This window comes from Phaethon aethereus (genome assembly GCF_964289735.1).
Source record: "Phaethon aethereus genome assembly, chromosome: 2".
Classification (NCBI taxonomy): domain Eukaryota; kingdom Metazoa; phylum Chordata; class Aves; order Phaethontiformes; family Phaethontidae; genus Phaethon; species Phaethon aethereus.
This window is the reverse complement of record NC_138582.1, coordinates 92873521-92889222: the sequence shown is the minus strand read 5'-3', so window position 1 is coordinate 92889222 and position 15702 is coordinate 92873521. Positions and strand designations below refer to the sequence as shown.

General features: G+C 35.6%; 1 protein-coding gene across 1 annotated transcript in view; it reads right to left on the bottom strand.

The window, feature by feature from the left end:
- Positions 1-15702, bottom strand: part of RELCH (RAB11 binding and LisH domain, coiled-coil and HEAT repeat containing) — a gene marked incomplete at its 5' end in the record, with an annotated part of 86566 nt that overhangs the window by 16056 nt on the left and 54808 nt on the right. Inside the window, 11 exon segments of the mRNA XM_082015327.1 lie at positions 851-933; positions 5234-5333; positions 5919-6025; positions 6897-6976; positions 7401-7449; positions 8522-8645; positions 9208-9364; positions 11510-11657; positions 12557-12721; positions 13405-13545; positions 14368-14439. Of these exon segments, the coding sequence (XP_081871453.1) occupies positions 851-933; positions 5234-5333; positions 5919-6025; positions 6897-6976; positions 7401-7449; positions 8522-8645; positions 9208-9364; positions 11510-11657; positions 12557-12721; positions 13405-13545; positions 14368-14439 (1226 nt within the window).

Below are 15702 nucleotides of genomic sequence, written 5' to 3'. Positions count from 1 at the left end.
TTTAAAAATTAGTACTTTAAGGTACATTAGTTGCTAGCAATGACAAAACAAAAAAAGCAGATCAGGAAAAAGACAGACAGGATTAACTCAAGGTCTCAATCTGAAACTCACAATTCAGGATCACTGGACAAGGTAACAAGGGCCGGAGCAATGCGCTTGTCAACTAAGGCTTCACTCATGCCTCGGAGAGTCAGCTGTAAACCAGTTAACATGCAATAAAAAACGGTTTGGTAAACTTGAAGAACTGGGTTAGCTGTGACTGAGGATGGGCAGGCAGGTTCTTGGGTTTTTCTTGGTTTAGTCACCCACATAAGACATTAAAATGATTAAGATTCTATTCATGCTCTAGCATTTATTAGTAACAACCTGTTAGTGAGATTAGCAAAAGCATCCCTCCTTAGCTTGAAAGAAATATCACATCAGAATTGAAGTACTACAGCTATCTACTGGAAATTAGATACAGCCAAAACTATCTTGCCTTTCAGTAATGCAAATGATATTTCATTTTGCAGCAGTAAAGCTGACAGCATTACAGAACACATTCCTATCCAGCTTTCTGCTAGAAATAATTTGAACAAATTTCAAAACTGAGAATATGATTAAATATAAAGAACCACAATAATTAAATGACACTGATTTAGTTTCCTATTTAAAGTTTATTCAGCAACTCTATCCAGTTTAGTTCTAGGTGTTGCACTAAAACTTTTTCTTTACAAATAAGTGATTTAAAAGTTACACGTGTTTAAAAGTAATTCAATTTTTGTTCAGCTAGAATAAGAATCAGAACTGATGGTTATTTCTTCCGAAGTAAAGAGGGATGCTAGGTATATAAGACAGTCAGGAAACTTACATTTCAGGGTCACTGGAGAGAGTAATGAGAGCAGGAACAACTCTCTGAGCTACCAGAGTTTCATGTACCCCCTTCACCAACAGCTGAATGGTCGGAGCAGGGGGGTATCACAGGTGACGCACGGAAAGAGCGAGCACAGTATCATGGGAAGAAGAACGGCACAACCAAGAGAGAGAAAGAAAAAACACAAAAAGCAAACCAAAATTAGAAGCTAAGCAAATACCGCTATGCTAGTGCTTCATATATGCAAAGGCATGAAGAAAGCTGAAGTGGTCTGGCAATCAGCACAAACCTGACAAATTCAACAATAAGATGTTTTCTCTATCTTCAGCTATTTTACAACTTGAACTCTCAAAAGTTTAGCAAGTAATTATGTATTATAATTCAAAACCTAATATAATTATGTGTTGTAATTATAGATAGAATGATATATAATTAAATACTAAGACGATGCCAATTTGAGTGTGACAGTTTAATCTGAATGCTGTTCCTAACTCAATGGAATGGTATTTATATAGTATAGGGCAGTAACATGAAAAATAGATGTCTACAGCTAGGCCAAATACGTGCAGTTTTCCCCGTACTGAGTGATACCTTTCAGACCTTTTGCAGTGTGACAAGGAGCACATTCCCAGATGCCACTAAGCTTTCCTCAAAGTCCTTCAGAACTATTTTAGATTTAACCACCATCCAAGCGGTATGTATGTGAAACATCCCAAATTTCCCTTCCTGGTCTACGCAGGTAGAAAATGGATAACCCTTGGATTATCCATGAAGTATATTTCATCAAGTCTTTCTGCAAACTAAGGAAGAGATATATTTTTTTGCAGTACATCCTAAATATTTAAAACTGATATCACAGTGAAATTTATGTTGTTGCCCATAAATATGTGGGAATTGTTTAAATTTATATGTGCCCAGGTGACTTTTTTTATATAACTTACACAGCAAGTATATACTTATGTATAGCTACGTACGTAGCAGATGCCCTTTATGTGTTTTCTACATGTGAAAACCTACTGATTTTAAAAAATGACAAGTTCCAAACTTTCTCCACATTCAGCAAAACAGGTTTTTTTCTCCATTAATTAAGCCTTGTCACTGCCATCTTGTATCTCACATAAAGAAGTCTCCATATATTTGCTATTTTTAGAAGATAAACATAAAGAGCTTACCAGAAGTTTCAGTGAGAAATTTGAAACGTCTTTTGAATATTAATCTATATCCTAATTATTCACATTTCATCATGAACACTAATTAGATTCTATGCTTTTCCCCCAGCAGTGTCACAACAGGTAGGAAAAGGGGTAGGACAAGGGGTAATAGTTTTAAACTAAAAGAGGGCAGAATTAGACTAGATCTAAGGAAGACATTTTTCACAGTGAGGGTGGTAAAACCCTGGCACAAGTTGCCCAGAGAGGTGGTAGATGCCCCATCCCTGGAAACCTTCAAGGTCAGGTTGGACGGGGCTCTGAGCAACCTGATCTCGTTGAAGATGTCCCTGCTCATGGCAGGGGGGTTGGACTAGATGACCTTTAAAGGTCCCTTCCAACCCCAACTATTCTGTGATTCTAAGAGAACATGTAGGATCCATAGGACATGGGGAAAGCAGTAGCTGTTAGTGTATCCTGCAGTACTAAAACCAGGCAACATTTACACCCTTTAACTGGGGAAGGTTTTACATTCTGCTACTTGTTTGACCATTCCTGCTTTACCAACTCTGAATTTAAAATAAATTGTGAAAGATTGGAAGGAACCTGACTTTCCAGAAGCTTTCTATATAAAGCAATAATTTCTATTAAGCAGTATTTGTGCATGCATGTGTGTGCTTGCATGCACAGGTGCACACATGCACTGACCATATTGTGGCCTTACAGGTAATAACTGGAAAAGGAAGAACGGGGAGAGAATTGTTACACTGTGTAAGAACATACGCATTATTGCTGCAAAGCTCCTGGAGGGGGAAATCTGTGACTTCCTATACTTGTTATTCACAAAATATTAGGGATGTCAGTTCAACTACTACCTTTTAACATTAATGCATTCCATGATCATTTACAGTGGCAGCAACTTAAAAAGTGCTGATGTGCTCAGCTTACAGGCTACACTTCAAAGAGCTGTTAAGGACATACACAATGATCTTACTCTCATAAACAGATTTACCCATTTTCCCATTGATTAAAATAGGGAATCCTTACTATTTTCAATTTTGAAGTAACAGAGACTAGAGTTTTCTTTTACTAATCCTCATTCTGAGAAAAGCCTAGAGGTAATGTAGTGCTTTGAAAAAAAAAATGCTTGGCATTTGTATAATTAACAAACAATTTAGGATTATCTTCAGCCCCATGATTATGTGGGCTGCCACACTTCTAATTATGATAAAGTATGGTTAACAGCATCGTTCTGTCTTACAGAAAATGGAACGTGCTTCTTAATTCAAGTGTCATTCTGAAGGTAAATGTCCCTTAGCCCAGATCAACAAAGCTTGTAACTCATGTATGCACTTGTAACTATGCTACGCACTTCATGTTCAAACCAGCAGCAATCAAATCCATTTGCATCAACATTCAAATGGGAAACTACTGAGTCAAAACATTAACACAGAAGCAACAGAAAACAGCTGGATGGGCAAAGCCACATAGAAGCACATAAGGTTACAGTGAGACAGACAACGCAAATTTTTATCCTGTTTTAATTCCTCCAGATCAATGTGTGACCGCTACTCATGCATACTACACCTTACAAATGGTAGCACAAAGCTTCCTGCCCCCAAAGGAGAGAAGGGGCAGAATGGCTCCAAATCACTTCTGTGTCCTTCCAGTCCCTAAGAGACTGTAAAGGTTTGGTAGCATAATCTGTCAGGCCTAAATCACAGCAGTCTCTGCGCTGCTGTACAGACCACCATGCGGCTCAGAACCTTTGCAGTATGCACATAGCTGTCCAGCTGGTGATATACTCTTTCTCTTATAATCTAATCGCTGGGCTTTGCCAGTCAGCAACCTCTGAGATGTCAGAAATTCCTTGAAGGAAGGAATCTTCTGAAAGTAAAACCAGCTATTACCACCTCTTTACACAGGTGACTTCCCAAATTTCCGTATCGCCAGTTATAAATATGTATGCTATGGCTATCAAGGAAGTGCCAATATGATACTATTTTCGAGTGAGAAAGTGTCTGGGACAAAGTGGCCTATGCTTTAGAAAAAAAAATGAAGTATACTGGGAAACAAGAAGTCGAAAAGCATGCAGGACTGCCTAAAAATAATCAATGTGCAGCGGAATTTGAAAAGAAACTGCAACCAAGACAACAGCCTGTTGTAACTGAGAGTATGTCTTAAAGTAGCTGTTTAATGTTTTATCTGCAATGAGTTGCAGTGTTGCAGTGAACACTAATGGTTATGTTAAGCGCTCCTTCTTCCAAGGCAGGCTTGAGATCTGGTTTTGCAAATGACGACCTGGCAGGTTCAGGTAGAAGACCACTGCAAAGCTATCCAAATGAGTCAAATGTGGCAGAGATGCAATTTAAAAACAAAACGTAGTGCGATAGTGTGATTACAAAAATGTCTTTCTAATATGCAAAAAAAAAAAAAAAAAAAAATCTTTTTGTTCAGCAAGCAGAGTATGTCCCAGTTTTTAAATTAACTCTTGATGAGACAAAGGCATGATGTGGAAATAAAAGCAACCTTATTAGTTAAATACAACAGTCTTTATTCTGAACAAGTTTATAGATGTTAAGGGAAAGATAAAGTTGTCACTCTGTGTTGAGTAAAGTAGTGGCAAATTATTTTAATTTTTACAAAAAATACATAATTGGTTAAATGTATGTTTTTACCACCATTTTTGGCACCAATGGAAACTAGTTTGAATTACAATGCAGGTGCATTGTACAAGTATACACAAAAAGTACTGAAAAAACCAGTAACTTGTGAATTAGGCTACTGATGATGTGTTGAATAGCAAAAGCAAATGTTAAAACTCAGAGAGGTTCTTGTTTATGTTTATCTACAGAACTGAGCAAACACATTTGACAGTGTATCTTATTCTGGTTTGAACAAAGTTTAGAAATGAAATGCATTTTCATAACTGGAAAATGTTTTTCAGCATGCAATAATCAGAATGCAACAATCAAGTCAGTAGCAGATCAAAGAACACATACACAGTTACTACAGAAACACCTTGCAAGTGGTTAATGACAAATTGCTTTGTCACCAAAAGATGTGCCCTTGAAGAGAGAACAGATACAGAAACAACTGTACAACAATTTCCTGCTCCATCACACAGTACACAACTTAAGCCATTTGTAATTTTTAAGAAGCAATATTATCTGAATCACTGTTTTTAAAAATACACTCTAGATTTAAAAAGGTGTAAGAAGGATAAACTTACCTCAAACATTCTAGCAGCTGTACATCGAACAAGAGCAGAAGTATGGACAACTCCATACCATAAGACAGTTAAGAGCAGCTCATGATAAGCTGGGTTTGCACTAAAACAAAACAGTTGGGGAATCAAAAAGGAAAAAAAAAAAGAAGAAAATTTACTCTAAATCCCTGAAAAAGTCCTATGCCTACAACACACAGTCTCAAGGATTCATTGCTCAACAAATCTAAACCACGAACACTGATCCTTTCTGAACGATACAGAACATTTATCTCATTCTGAAGGACATGCAACACGTTGCTGTCTAGAAAATAGGTTGTATTTTGAAGTTCCTTTTAAAAAAAAAAGTTAAGAATATAATTGTCAAGAAATTATGACACTGAACTTAATGTAAACACGTATCTACAGCACATCATACCAGTATGGAAAATACAATTATTTTTTTTGTTTGGGTTTTTTTGTGTGTTTTGTGGATGGGTTTGGTTTTTTCCACTTTAGAATTTTTTTACTACTAAATTTTTAATCTAGAGATTAAAAAAAAATATTTTAATGAAAGACCAAGGGAAAAAAGCATGCATACCCTTTATTCACTTGAAGCATCACAGTTACTAAAATTACAGCCAGATTAGCAGGTTCTAATAAAAACTTCTAATGTATTTAGATCTAGTCAACTCTAAGGTATATTCTTTACCCCAGTTCCACAAAGGAAGCTTTCAGGCTGTCAAGAGGAGCGTGGGATAGTGAAAGCATGGTCATTACATCTTCTAAGAATCCGACTAAGAGCTTGCGGTCTTCTTCCTGAAAGCAGAGCATATAATGTTAAATGTAGTAGAAGTATTGCTGTGGTTGTGATGACCTGCAGTTATGAACGAGACAAACTATGAACGAGAACAAACTAGATTTAGTCTTTAACAATTTTCTTATGAACTTCAAAAATGTGGTTTAAGAACAAGAGCATTTCAAAGCAAACACAAGAAGAAACTGTATTTCTGTATTTTATCAACTAAGCACATACTCGTGCATATGTTACCCAAATAGTTCTACTAAAGAAACTTCTACAAAGATTACTTAAGCACTTTCATGGCTCCTGACAGTTTGTGATTGCTCACAGTCCACTAAACATTTGTGAGATGAAGGACTTATTTTTTTCTGTAAGCCATGCACATGCCAGTCCATAACTGCTAGTTACTGGAGGATTAAACAGTATTATTTATGTTTATTTTAATATTAGGTAACACTAAAATTTTTGGATTCCAACTGTGCCCCAAATGGCAATTTACCTGCTTACCTGTTTCAGTAAATGTTGCAAAATTATGTTTGCAAGGGTCATAGTTAAATGGCCAAGAACCCATTTATGGAACAACTAATATTTTTGATAAAGGAACATGGCAGCTATCAATGTCCAAGAGTTAGCAGTGGTGACAATGCCAGATGCCGTTTTAAGAATTACTGAATTCAGGTTTCAACACTGATGACTATCATCTAAATGTAGTAGACAACCTGACTAGAAAACTTGGCTTTTAAATGTATTTACAACTGCCTACTTATCTCTCTATCTTCAAAGCATAAGAACACTACCAGTTTTCAAAGAAAACAGTGAGGTTTTTTTGGTAGAATAAATTTTACATATTTTTATACATTTAACAAAGAAACAGGAAAACAAACCTACCTGAATATAACACGTAAGGACCCCTGTTGCATAGATGGGAACTGTGGCTTTTGTTAGCACTCCATTACCCGCTGTGGAATCTAAAGAAACACAGGGAAGGATTTAGGTTTTTTATATATATGTATATGTGTGTATATATTATAGATATACACCATATATTTTGTATCATATATATTAGAAAGGTAGGCCTATATGTGTATTATAAGTATTATATATATTTATCTTTTAATATATACATGAAGAATTTATATACATAAATATGCATCTATACAGGCACACATGTACTAAAATTTGGATTTGAGATTTTATTTATACTTCATACACACACACAACCTACAACATCAGTCTGTTCCATTCAGATGAAGACTAGATTTTCAACATTTCAGAAAGATGACAAATTTGAGAACTGCAGTCTGAAAATGTTATTTGAACAAGAGACTGACAGGTTTTTTTCCAGCTGTGGTTAAGAACAATTTTTACTCATTTGAGTAAAAATCTACTTACCTATGTTTTCCTCAGACAGTCTTAAGATTTCCTGGAACTGTGGTTTTACCTATACAAAGGATGATAAATCCCACGTAAGAAAACCTGTTACCAGTGTGAATTAACTTACGAAAAAAATAAGAATTAAAAAAAAAAAAAAACCAACAGAAAAAGGACATTTTGAAGGTACACAAAGAAAAAAAAAAACCCTTTAAAAAGCATAGCCAGCTTTTAAAAAAATTGAAAGTATGACATAAGAGAGTAAAAATTTATATTGTTTACCCACACTGAGGTAGCAGTATTTAGCATTCCTGATACCAAAAGTTGAAGTCTCTTGGCAATATGCTTAGTTGGGTTTTAGGTTTTATGATTTCTACCAAGCTAAAATGTTAAAAAAATTATATTTTTTTTGTTTTGTATCTTTGCTGTCCATGAAGCGCTCTCTTCCAAAAATATAGCTGTGATAATCAGTATCAGAACAATTTGATAGAAGCAAGGGTTCTAAAGAAGGGGCTTTCAAAGACCAGAGACTGGTTTTAATCTCCTCTAGAGGCAGCACAAAATGCTAACCCTGTTTTGTAATTTTATCTTTAGGTAATCCTCTCAGGTTTTATAATTTCCCCTTAAAATATTTTGGAATTATATTCAGAACTTATTTTATTGAGAAAAATTATATATTTCCTTGATAAAAATGTTTAGATACTATCTATAGAAAATATTTTAAGCAGAGAAAGCATTAATTTTAAATTTCCAATCAAGTATAGGCTGGACTACTTATGTACACCAAAACCACTGAACAGTATGCTGTTTTGAAGAAAGAAAACCGTTAATCACTAGAATTAGGATGACCTCTCCCACTCCCTATGCCATTCACAAAGCAAATATGAAGAATACAGTTTTTAAAAAATCATCCTTGCTTTTTGGGCAAGATGAGAAGGCTATTCCAAAATGGTCAAAAACAGAAATCAAAAGGATGCAAGACGCTTTAAAATAGTGGGTTCAAATGTACTTGTGGAGAAGCATCAGTGTGACATGCAAATATAATGGTCACATAAAGTGCAGGTATTCAGACACACTGTAAGTATGGAGAATATACATTATCAAGGTACTCTTTTTGTAGAATATTTAAGGTAGTATCTTACCTTTGTGTTTGTAAAAATTTTCCCAAATGTCCTACAAAGTCTCCAGAAAAATCTAGAGAACTCATGGACACAGGCAGTTGATGCTACATTGATCTTGCCAACTATTTCTATAAGCTGTGGTAACCTAAAAAAAAAAAAAATCAGGAAACAAAAGGAAATCAAACACTGCTCTTGATCTTTTGTTTCTCTCCAGTTTTATTTGTATAGAGTTACTGTTTATGCTAATAAAAATATATATACACACATACAGAACTATTGGTTGTAATAAAATTATCTACATGGTCTGTACAATTCCTGACCCTTGAACAAAGCAAGGGTTTAAGTGCCAGAAAAATCTGACCTATATTTTCAAACATCTGTTACTGCAGAACAATGTATTTCATGAGATATTCAAATACAACAATCTTCAGTTCAACAGAGAATTGACTAAGTAGTGCAAAGACACAGTTTTTTGTAGCAAGTAGTTACCTACACACTCTGCTAGATAGCAGTGAATAAAATCAAAGTCAATTCAGCAAGAAAATTAAAATGCCTACAAAAATTCAATCTTTTCCTCTTTAATGGTTCTTAAACATAGTTACACTTAAAATTCTTATGTTTAATAGGTATTAAACGTAATCACGCTTAAGAACTATTAATTTTGACACATTTCAAAATTAGGAATCACAAGATACAAATTAACTCACAGTTGATTGACTACCCATAGCAACGTCTCCCAGCCCGTGGTACCCTCGTGTTCTAGTTGGTAATCATACAGTTGCAACAGCACTGCTAATTGTTCACGGCTTCCAATGATGATGGCCACATCCTGAAGAGGTGATACAGGTCGGGGAAATCTAGTGACTGTAACAGCAGAGAACAAGCGATCATGAACAAAAGATGATGACAATACCTTGGAGGTGATGTCAGTAAAGATACCTGAGAAAGTCTGAAACTCTTTAGTGCCTTCTGTGTAAGGTTATTGAACTGCTTTTTAAAAATCAGTGAGTTAAATCCAATCCTGAAGAGATTACATAACCCTCACTTAAAAAGAGAAAACACACGCACAGGGAGATTATGGAAGGTCACAAACAATACAGTGCAGATTTACAGAAGGGTGACTTGCAGGAAAGGTTTCCTGACTTCTTCTGCTACACTTTAATCATCTGACTGCTCAACCTTCATATATGAAGTAGTTTTTGACACTGCACACTTCCTCCCCAATCTCCTTAGTTATTTGAATTATCAGAAGAGAATAATTTAAACAGGAAAAACAAGACCTCCAAAAAATTCTAGACCATTAAAATACCTGGGGATTGAAAGTCTGCTACACTAATATTGCTTTTATTACTCCAAATTCATGTCAAGCATACTTAAAATTACTCAGCAGTGAAGTTAAGTGACAAGATCATCATCTTTCCTACTGCAGAATTCAAGAAAGCAAGCCTGCAGTTCCTACAATGCTACTGGATTAGTGAAAAGTACATGAGACTTTTTCATCCACTTTTGTAGAGGAAGAAAGTGTCAGACTAGGCTGAGGCCTGAAATTTTTGAATTACTTATTTAAGCAGTAGCAACTCAGGCAAAAAGAGCTCATCTTCAAATGACTCAGGTCAGCTGGATGTGTTTTATCATGGTGTGTTTAACATTTTCACATTAATGCACAATAACGTACCACTGAATTCTCCTTTAAAGTGGTTACCTATTCTTTGCCTCTTCACACACTGCACTGTTATCAGCACGTGGCAGGTATTACCAATAATATCTTTTAAAAGTATTTCTAATAGGAGAAAACATCCTACAGTCTGGGATTGCTGATCTAAGTATAACTTTGCCACTGGGCCATTCAGTCTGCTAAGATGTTACATAGATACTTAACAGATGGTGAAGCTCTTGCTGTATTTTTCCCACTCCATAAAATTTTTCATGTGTATGAATTAACTGAAATTGAGGCCAGCCCTCGTGAGCTATTATTGGCTATTATTGGAAAACAATTCTTCAGACACCTTTAGGAAGTCCAATTAAGGATTGCTTTGTTTTCTCAAAAGTTTCTTTTAAGAAGTGGAGAGAAATAATGACAGATTAAATAAAAACTATTTTTGTGATAACCAGGTCTCTCCAGCAAGCATAGAAATGGGTGGAAAAAGGAAGCATTATTTAAGGATTTGCTAAGAGAGACCAATATGAAAAAATACTTAAGAGGCAAATCAGAAGGCAAAATGGTATTTTTTAAATATTTTTTTTCCCCCTTCACAATTTGTGTTGTGTATTAGGACAAAGAAGTATTTTATTGCAAACTATTATTGGATTACATAAAGCTATGTCACTGGGCACAAAGAAGCCATTTTGCCTGTAACTTACAGTGCAGAATACTGCTAAGCAAAAAAAAATCCAAAAGGATACCATATAGTTACAAACATTTTTGTAAATATTCATGACTTACGTATTTCTTCTGTATCAATAAACTGATACTTGTAATTAGTTAAATATCTGATAAGGGTTCAGGTCTAAGACTGATTTCTTTCACAGGAATGAAGTAGGAGCAGAGGGAGGAAATGAAGTAGAAATGCATTTTCCCAAAAAAGGAAAAAACAGAAGAAAGATAAAAGTCATGACAAATGTTCTTATGCTGGAATCTGTCTTAAAAAAAAAAATTCTCCATCAACTCAGCAACATTAAAGAAGGAACATTAATAACACAACACAGGTTCCCTGAGTTTATTTCTCTGTTCTTGCTATATATGAAAATACAAGAAAAAGAACAGACAGATTAGAAAAAAATGCTTGCGGGCAGAAACTCAAAACATCATTGTACAGAGAACGTGTTATTAAAAATCTGAAGTTTATACATATATCTTGCAACTTATGTTTATCTCATAACCCTAAATACACATGAATTCCAGGTATATGGGCTATTGCTAAAATTACTCCTTCACAGTTAATGGTGATTTGAGATTTGTCACCTACTTAAGTTTATAAAAATTCCACACATCAGAAATTAATCATTTACCTTCTATTTGTGGTACTTCTCCCTGAAGTTTAGCCTTGCTTGTGAAAGGTGCATCCTGTAGCACCAGTGCAAAGAGTGAAGGAATCAGAGACTGCAGAGCAGACAGATACATGTGGAGCTTATGTTCATCCAAGCCATGTTCTCCTTCCTGAAATAAACCAGACATTTAGTTAAAGTTTTTGGTTTGGATGATCTGTTGCTTAGGCATGCATTCCCTGACAAGAAGTCAAACACATCTGTGATGAGCTTCTACACAGAAACACTAATTATATCGTAATTTATCCTAACCACAAGCTTACTTTCTGTCACCATCCAAATCCCTCCGTCACCCTTAAGTAACTTCTCCTCAACAGATTTAAGCAACATCGCCTTTGGCATTTAGTGGTTCATGTTGATGAACATACAAATGTTCTGAAAGAAAAATCTTTATTTTGGAAATGGCATTCCTTGGTCTTAGAGACCAATGCATCTAAAAACTGAATAGACTAGTTGCCTGTACTGTTGAAAATAAGCACCTTGGTTAAACGTGTTAGATTGTTACGAGATATCCTATTTTCCAGAACTTTCCAGGTATCTACCAAATCAAGTGTGCAAAATGGTTCATAACTGCAAACCACTTAACTAAACCATTCAATTCTATTTTTTTTTGTTTAATAAATAATGTACTTCATTAGAAAACACACTATGTAACACTTTAAAACCATTTAAATATAGGGTAAATGCACTCAGAATAAAACACATCATCTGGTCACAGACTCAAGCAAGCATTTTCTAACTGCACTTTGATTATCGGGCTATAAAGTAAAACATTGTTAAAGAAGCATCTGCATGGTTTTTGTGGGTTTTTGAGGGGTTTGGTGGTGGTGTTCTTTTCTTTCTTCCAAAGGCCAAATAAAAGTTATGGAGTTATAACAAAAATCTCCAGAAAATTTTTCACCCATAGAACATTAAGTAACAGTTATTTACTTTTTTTTTTTAAGTTTTTTTTAAAAAAGGTAAGAAAGATACAAAGAAAACTCTCCAGTGTAGAAACAGCTGAACACATACCCTGAGCAATTTTTCAATTTTATTAAGCAGTGTAGGTATAAGATGGAACTGTAAATTTCCCAGTTCTGTTGTCCAGGCAGCATAAGCAGGTAAAAATACCTGATGTGTTGCACTAACTACACGTTCTGAAGGGTCTCCTAAAGCTGAAAGCAGCAGTTCAAAGCCCTGGCAAAATAAAGAATATAATTACTTTTCCTACGATTCATGCTGAAGTTTGCTACACAAAACATTCAGTCTAGAAAAAGACTATAATCTATTTTAAAAATTTTACACCAATAAAAATAGAACAATGTAGTACATGGAGGTGTCTCAGCAGATATTCCAAGCCCATCCACAAAGGTAAACAGTAGGTGGTCCAATGACCATGCTAATATTTCTCTATAGTCAAGTTACCAGAATTAATACAAACACATTTTACCACTCTGTCTTCAAAAATGCAACGGCAGGATGAGAAGCTCTTAATTTTCACTTATCTGAAACATTATTAAGCAGTATTAAGTTGAACTACAAATAGGCTTTGTTGCAGATGAATCTTTGCTAGCAAGTGATGATACCAAATTGGTTAATAGTATCAGGTGGCCAATGAAGTGGTATGTTCTTGAAGGCAAATTATGAATTATTAGAGAAGCTTCTGTATGAGGCTTACACTTGAGGTTCTAGTGATACTTGTACATATATGTTTTCTTTTTGGTCTTGGTGATACAATAAAATCAGTATTCATATAAACCATCAAAAGTTTTAAAAGTATCTGAAAAGATTTATTAAAAGTACATGAAATTATGCACCCCCAATTCATGAAATAACTACAGAAGACATTTCATACATACAAAACCCAAACCGAATTATACCTGTTGATATTTGTCTGGATCATCAATATATCCCATAATGATGCCAAGGCTTTTGATCACAGCTTCTCGTACCAGATCTGCCTTATCTTCCATTAGCATTTGCTGCAGCATGGAAAGTACTAATGAACTACGGATTTCTTTCTGTTTGTAAAGAAGAAACGTACTTGTTAAATCCAATGAAACAAGAAATGCAGATTTATAGCAATTTTTGTGACTAATTCGCACTTCTATTGTTTTGTTTACAAACAAAATCCCTTCCTCCAACCATGGATCCCTTTAAATATTATGCATTGAGTTTTCACAACAGAAGATGAATGAATATAAAATGTCAGTAGCCTCATTAGAGAGCCTTTTGTCCTACTAAGTGCAGAACTCGGGTCCTTCAATTCATACGGAAGTATGTACCAAAAATAACTACGAGCAAAAAATTACTATAGACCTAAACTTTAAACAGAATCTTCAATCACTCCATTGCTAAATTAGAAAAGTGGGTTTTTAATTAGGGTTATTTTCATTTTTCTCTGAAGCTTCAAATTCTAGTTTGCCACTGACTTAATTTTGCTGCTTCTTTTGACTGGCAGCACTCCTCATGTAACGTTCCAGTGTCTGAAGAACTCTATTACTGTGTGCCAATTATTTTTTCCGAGATTATTCCTTAATTGGTCCTAACTACCTTTACTTCATCTCTGCTGAAACAAAGATGATTCTTCTCAGAACATACTGTTTTTAAAGACATTTTATAGCTAGATTGACCTGTATTCCTTTATAATAAGCTATCTCCTCCTTCACGTCATTTATTGAATCTCACATGTGTGATATAAGCCAAGTAGAAGACAATGTGATTGTCTACGCATAACGTACAACCTTGGAAAAATTTAAAATTATAGAGGATGTTCACATTATGCTACAGATTTTCACCTTGCTTTCACTAGCAAAGTATTTAGAGTCAGTATTAATACTTACTGGAAGGTAAGGTGCTAGAGCTCCACAGGATTCTGCTACCAGTAGCCGTCTCTCTGGGTATTTGTGGTTGATCTGGTAAAGAGAAACAGAATGGCTATTTGCTTTGCAGTAACCAGTATTCAAAAGTGGTTAGAATGAACTGCAACGGAGGGATACATCTGCACCTCTTAGATAAACACTGACTGTGCCTGTGGAAGTTGCATATGGGTACTAAGCAGCCTCAAATTCTTGCTCTGAGGCATAAAGGCAAGGCAGATACAGCCTTCTCTAGTTGTCCTATAAAACAGAGCTTATAGTAAGAGAAGAATCTGATAGTTATGTACATATATATAGTAAAAAGAATGGTGGAAAGCCGTGTTACGAGCTGCTGGACTCCAAAGAATATGAGTAACTTCTGACCCAGCATGTCATGAAATATTTTGTCTTGTGTAGCTCTTCAGGAGCACCACTCCTCTAAGAACTACACAAGTGCCCTCTAGTGCTCTGAGCCAACCAGTGTAGCATAGCTGCCTGGATCTTGCTGAAGCACTTGAGGTCAAAAAGAGACACATGTACTAAGACAAGAAGTATTACTTGCTACTGAAGTTCTGCTCTCAAGTCCAGCATAAACATGTTGCATCTATAAAGCGTGACTGAAAACAGCTTCTATTCCTAGGAACCTCTTGATCCTGTACTGCCTACCTCCCCTTTCCACTCAAAGGCCATCAGAAAACTGTGCCTTACAAATTTGATACTGACATTTCTGAACCAAGTTTGCAACCTGGTGGAGTCAACTTTAACAGTCAGTGTAATGGTTGTACGATGAAACACATGATATGCTTCAGTATACTTTCTGAATTAAAAAATTTAGGGTAAAACGATGAGAGGAAAAAGTGAATAGTTTGATCCTGTCAGATAAAACAGGATACACATGTGGCATGACTATTTCTTTCTCTCTTGCTATGCAGCATATAGCCTTGGTAAGACAACCATCTGGCCATGGAAAAAGACCAAGGTACTCACTGCTGTCTTTGTTCTCAGTCTTTGCCTAGAAGACTTGTCTTCAGCAATCCCAAGTCCCTAAAGCCCATGGGAAAAGCTGGAGCAAGGAAGACTTACCTTTGGTAGAGAATTATCTGGTTAAGAAACACTTGAACAAATCAGACATACACCAGTCTGTAGGCCCTGATGGGGATGCACTCATCAGTGCTGAGGGAGTTGGCTGATGTCATTGCAAGACCACTCTTGACAATCAAAGAAATGTTGTGGCAATGGGTGAGGTTCATGAGGACTGGAAGAAAGCAAATGTCACTGCTAACTTCAGGAAGGGCAAGACAGAGGATCTAGTGAAACACA